The sequence below is a fragment of the Nicotiana tabacum genome, chromosome 17 (genome assembly GCF_000715075.1).
Source record: "Nicotiana tabacum cultivar K326 chromosome 17, ASM71507v2, whole genome shotgun sequence".
NCBI lineage: Eukaryota > Viridiplantae > Streptophyta > Magnoliopsida > Solanales > Solanaceae > Nicotiana > Nicotiana tabacum.
The window spans coordinates 83,512,192-83,518,560 of NC_134096.1; the positions used below are offsets into that span (position 1 = coordinate 83,512,192).

General features: G+C 31.7%; 1 protein-coding gene across 1 annotated transcript; it reads right to left on the reverse strand.

The window, feature by feature from the left end:
- Window positions 1-390: 390 nt before the first annotated feature.
- LOC107829974 (transcription factor bHLH19-like) lies at window positions 391-2,907 on the reverse strand. Its single transcript, XM_016657440.2, has 4 exons — window positions 2,749-2,907; window positions 2,117-2,674; window positions 1,151-1,522; window positions 391-773 (listed from the first exon to the last, which is right to left on the reverse strand). The coding sequence occupies exons 1-4, from the start codon at window positions 2,782-2,784 to the stop codon at window positions 687-689; spliced, it is 1,053 nt and encodes a 350-aa protein (XP_016512926.1). The 5' UTR covers window positions 2,785-2,907; the 3' UTR covers window positions 391-686.
- Between the last annotated feature and the right edge of the window lie 3,462 nt (window positions 2,908-6,369).

Consider the following 6,369-nt stretch of genomic DNA (forward strand, 5'->3'; position numbering starts at 1 on the left):
TCTCCAATTAAAATTTGGCTTTAGGCCCCAAGTGTTGTTGAGCCGCCTCTGTATGTCCTTATTAAAAAAAGTCATTTTAATAAAATTTGATATTTACATTTTTTTAATCTTCTTAGCCCTTTAAATTTTACTCACATAAGGAGACTCTTACTCGATTTGAAGTCTATATACTTTGATTAGTGTTTCTATGTTGGAAATTTAATATATCACCTGGTATTTATCCCCAGATGAAAACATCGTATATTCCTGTTTTGTTTATTTGGCTTGGTGCTTCTTGTCGTTTTTGACAGGAAGTGTTGACCAATAATTTTCAGAAAGGTTTGACTTATGAAGAATTAAAAAAACCGAAAGCTGATTATGGAAATCGTACACGAATCAAGAATTATAATAGGGAAATTTCAAATGAAGTAATTTTACTGTGTGATACATAACAAGCCGGATCTTATTTTATTTTAAAGTAAGGCCTTTAATTTACTTATGTAAACACCCACACATAACTATCTTTACTTAACGTAGGATATTTTACTTTAATAAGTTTACTTAGAAATAAGCTTCATGTAGCCAAGGAGACAACCATATCTTACAAACCAATGAAGATGATCGTAGCAAATCGATCACACAAAATATGTGAAGGAAAATCCCAAACTCGCTTTGCTTCTCCAAGATTTTCTGATATTTCAGAAAAGTTAATTATGCTTGGTCATTAACCTCGCAGTGACCATTCGAACATGCTTCACAAGATCCTTTAGCGACATGCAGAAACTGTCCTCCATCTACAAGGAATTAAAAATGGATTTAAGTTCTATGTACATGTAGTGTAAATAATTTATACTATTAATATTGTTCAACATGTGAAATACAGTAGATTACTTATTATTATTACTATGTTCATTATCTTAAAATTTTACTTATATTAAACTCCGTGATTTGATTATATAAAGTTTTACGGCACTAGTACATACATAAAACTTAAACTCATCAAAACCTGAGTGTAACTACTATACACTGACATTTAAATAATAAATACAGATAATCATCCATAAAATTTTATATTGCCAGTATATATAGATCAAATAAGTTATTTCAGTATAACCACATATGGCATTTAATGGTTTGGTAAATAAAGTGGAGTAAATTTGAAGAATAATACCTGAGCAACAATAGTGACATCAATGGCTTTTTTCCCAAATGGCATCATACAGCTTTGAACAATAGAAAGATGAAGCTTCTCTATTTCGTTATGGATGTTAAGGACGAAGGCATTGCGCCTCTCACAGGTTATTCTGATCAATACATTCTTATGATCTGAGAATCTTACTTCAATATCTGCGTCGCCAGAGGAGCAATGATTGTTTTCATCAGATGAAGAAGAGGAATGATCATCTTCTTCCAGTTGAGATTTATTCACAAACATAACTGATTCCTGGGACCTTGTCTTTTCCTCTTCTTCCAATTGTTGCACCTTTTCCTTAAGCTCTTTCACATGTCTGATTGCTTGTTCAAGAATTGAAGCTTTGTCCACCTACCAGTCAGTATTTACAAAACAAATATGCTAAAAATCTTTAGCCCCTCATTTTGTAAGTTCTATGATACACATTAATTAATAATCTAGAAAACGTTAAATAATCTGCTATAACTAGTTAAAATATATATATACTAACAATGTAAAAAAAAATATTACACTATCAGTATATAGCTTAAATCCAATTTAAAATATATATACTTACAGTGTAAACATTTTGTATATGAACAATATAGTTTAATCTATTATAGTAAATTAGTTACCGTCTCCCTCGAGTAACCCATATGTATTAATTAACTTAGTATAACCATCTAAGCAATTAAACATGTAAATAATACTTCACAACAGTTAGTGCATGCAAACTTAAAACTCTTTCATATTGTTATATTATAAATAAACAAAGAAATAGAGACGGATTTAGAATTTTAATCTTATGGGTTCAGAATTTCGGTTTCAACCATGGAAACCATCACCTGTTCGAGTTATGATTTCATAGCTCAATTTTTTCTGTACTTTTAGAGAACTTTATACCGAAAATCCAGAAACTAATTAATTCTAGTATGTAAAACCGAATTTGAGGAGAAAAATGATTACCTTTTTAAGACCTGGAAGAATGGCTGAAAGTGTGACGAACCTCTGGCTAAGTTTTTCTCGGCGTTTCCTCTCTGCAATAATGTGATCTTGGTCAACTGAAGGAAGTCTCTCTCTTTTCTGACCTTGTCCCAATTTCGTGGCTTGGCTATCATTTAGATCGTAGCCACTTTTAGACTTTAGAAATTGAAAATACTTGTGATCTGAATCACACAAGTATATCTCATCTACTGCTTCTATTTTACAGCTTTGGTGATTAGGGACCGAATCCGTATTATTATTTTTTGTAAAAGAAAGCATATTAGTATTCATTTTGAGCTGATTTGCCGCAGGTCTTTTGGAACCAATTGGGCAATTTTCCAAAGGGGTAATGAGGGAAAAATCGATTTTGCTGACTTTACTTTTGATTTCCTGATTGAAATAATTAGAACGGGAATAAGCATGACTATCTGGAGATAGAGATAGTTCTCTAGTTTCTTGATCCTCTGAAATTGTGGATTTTTGAGTGGTGAAATCGTCAAAAGATTTCTTCTCATTTGAGTAATAGGCTCCGGCCTCTCCCTGCAAATCATACAAAACAAATTAAGATATTTCGTATAATATTATCTAAGGATTAATTTGTTGTATATTCTTACCATTCTTGAAAACCATCTTAGAGACGAATTGTCCATTAAATGGTGAAGTAATTTTAAGAGTTGCTACAAGGCATTAGTCGTGATGCCAGTGCATTATATTAGAACCAAATTAGGAGTAGGAGGAGAATCTTAGATTGACAGAAAGTTAAAGGGATACTTATTTTCAAACAAAGTGAAAAGGTAGTTGCAATTAGAAATGAATATTTTAAATGCCACGAGTGAAATGTTACCATTTTTCAAGTTAAAATGGATATTTTCAGTTCTGGTTTAGCACCACGCAAGCTCGTGACGGTTTCCTAATTGATAAATTAAAGCAAAGTCCAATTTGGAAGACAAGCCAAATCGGCCAAAATTATAATGAAAGCTTTGACAGCATTTTTATCCATTTTTTCTTGAGTATTTTATACAACAGGCGATGGCCAAATGATTAAAGTTTTAGCCATCTTTACATGGGAGCAGTTATTGTGCCAAGAATAATTAGTCAATATGGCATATATAAATAATATTTCAGTAGCTGTAGATTCCTTGAAATTATCTACTCTAAACTAATTATATGGTACACACGGACCACATGCTGACTTTATTATAGACTACTAGTCGTACACATCGAGAAAATTATGTGACCAATTTTTACCAACTAACACTAGTTATAAATTATAACAAAGAGAATAACGCCAAGTTCTTTTGATCCACTCTTAATATTGTAAGGAAATAAAAAACAATTTGAGCGGAAAAAAAAAAAAGAACGCACTCGTAGGGTAGGTACCAAATAGCTAGCCAGTATAGTGGAATTTATTAGAATACTTTGACAATGTCAAATGTGAAAAACAAATTTTAACAGTGTGGAGATCGGCCAACCATATTATAACTAGAAAAAAAACTACAACACAGAGAGAACCGTCAGAGTTACACGGAATAGGAATTTATTATGCTTTCTAACCTCAAATCACCCACCTTCTTCCTGCACTTAAATTTGAACATAATATCATTTTTGTTGCACCTTTTTTTTTGGTTGCTGAGAGGTAGAGGTGGCAAAATGGTTAAAACAAAATAGTTATCTATTCATATTATCTATTAAAAAATATGTTGGATAATGAACTTTTTAAAAACGAGTCGAATATGGATAAGAATCATATTATCCACTTACAAAATGGATAAGCAATGGATAACTAATGTGTCTAACTTTTACATTTGTAAAGCTTTAAATTGGGGGTTCCTCAAGTTGGGGAGACTAGAAATTCTCCAAAAAGTGATCATATTCAAGAAGCCATGGATAATATGGATATCTATATTATCCACCGGATAACCCATTTTTTATCCGTTTCAAATACGAGTCGGGTCGGATAATTTATCCGTTTTTTAAATTACCCATTTTTGACCCGCTCATATCCGACCTGACCCGCCCGTTTGACACCCCTGCTAAGAGGTTACACACCATTATGTTCCAACAATTATTAGTTTCCAAAAAATAAATTAGATAACCTACTATAACAAGTTAAAATGCGATAATACCGTGATAGTTCTTTGCACCGTTAACATACATAAATTAAACTCTAAAAAATACATACTTACACAGTTATTATCATCAAAGTTGTTTCTTTTTCCTTTTTAATCTTGGCAAGTATTTTTTAAATGCTTCTCACGATATATAACCTTTGCTCTTCAGTAAATATGTTAAAACTTTCGTGGCGGAGCAATAGTTTAAATGAAAATTGTGTAAACAGGATCTAGTCTTTATCAAACTTCATTATTTGATAATTAAAAAGAATTACATTGTGTAGATTATCTTCTAATCCGTTTGTAACTAAACAAAAAGTACGTGCACTGGAAAGTCATAAGCAATTATATAGAAAAAGCTAATTACAGAAAATATTGAAAACGGGTACGAAACTATGAATCAAATACGGTCTTGCCGCAAATAGTAAGGTAATATGTCTTGTTTAAAGTCCTTGAGGAAATCTGCTCTTACTCTTTTATATATATGCATTATGCACAAGTTAAATAAAATTCTTATAATTTCACAAAATTAACCCACAAAAAGAAAGGGGAGAGGGAAGCTTCTGCTCTAACATAGCAGATACCATAGTGCCGTTTTCTAGATAAATATTCACCAATCTCGTAAGTAATAGGAGTAGAAGATCTCCATTTATGTAATTAGGAGATGATCTGTCTTATTCATCTCGTTTCTTTCTTTTCTTTTTTATTTTTTCTTTCTTTATTTATTTCCATTAATTTTGGCTCTTTTAAAACTTAAGATCGTCGATTTTTCAAATATCTTACATGGAGCGTAGTTATATATTTATACGGCATAAATGTTCTCTCATATTTATTAACTGGGATAGGATGTCAATGGGTTTCTTTTTCTTCACCTGAGTCAATAAGTTAGCTCTATTGCCCATCTCATAGCATATGTTAAAACGTAAAAGATGGGTGATATAATATAATAGAGAAAAGATCGTTTTCTTCTATTCAAATTTAACTAATTTGCTTGAACTATTTCTTCTTTTTTCTATTCTCTGATCCGTTCGCAGATCTCCTTGATAGATGAAGTAAAAGAATCAATTAGCTCGGAATATAAAATATAAATCTCTCTTCATTTGATCTACGTGCAACCCAGCTCATAATTCAAGCACTATCTCCACGAATTTTAACAATTATAGTTTCATCATTTATTGTCTATCACTATCAGCGTCAACAACTAACCTAATTCGGATTCTGGTCAAATCAAATCCCAGGAATTATATTTTACTAAAGCTTCATATCTAATTGAAATGACTAAAGCTTCATCTGGTAAAATTTTACCACTTATCTAATCTCTCTAGACTCGATAACAAGTTTATTAGCATTGAAATAAGTTATATCATGCTCACTCTGAATTCGAGTTAAAATAGCATACACCAAATACCAATAGATTGGATATACTATTATCAAGTTGTAATCACTAAACTACAAACTCAACTCAAAGTGAATATAAACCCTTCTATTAAAATTATTAATGAAGGGGATCACGAGATTGGCTGAATCATCAAGTATTGCACGACTACTTTTCTACCCAAACCCAAAACATCTATAATCTCTTCTCCACAATTAACACTGTTTGCTTTTCCTCCATTTTCTCTCATTCTGGGTTAGGGGTGGTAAGTGGGTCGGTTCGGACCCTAAACGTTACTAACGGGTCGGCCTCGTGGGCTGTGAGCCCGGTCCTTAAATAAACGTGTTAAACGGGTCGGACCCGTGGTCTCAACAGGCCCAACGGCTAAGCAGTATTTTTTAAAAAAATTAAATAGAAATTAGAGACAAAAAGATGTTAAAAAAATATCTAAGGCAATGCCTTGTAAATTTTTTATAGAATTGTGACTAATTTTTTAATTCAAATTTAAAGACAAAAATATTGTAAAAAGATATTCAAAGCAATGCCTTGTAATTTTATTATAGCAATAAAAAATATGACAATATCTTTCTTAGTCTTCCTCCTCCTATGGAATGAGCACAACAAGGTGTTAATACCACCATTGAGAAGAAAAAGGAACTAATCAAGATGTGTCAAAATACAAGTTACTCAATACATACTAATTTTTGTTCATACAAGTTACATGCTATCTCTTACAAACTTCAAAAATC

Coding starts and splice junctions, on each gene's coding strand:
- LOC107829974 (XM_016657440.2), bottom strand. CDS start 2,784: ATGGACAATTCGTCTCTAAGATGGTTTTCAAGAATG. Junction 1,523..2,116: donor TTCTTCCAGGTCTTAAAAAG/GTAATCATTTTT, acceptor ACTGACTGGTAG/GTGGACAAAGCTTCAATTCT. Junction 774..1,150: donor ATGTCACTATTGTTGCTCAG/GTATTATTCTTC, acceptor AATTCCTTGTAG/ATGGAGGACAGTTTCTGCAT.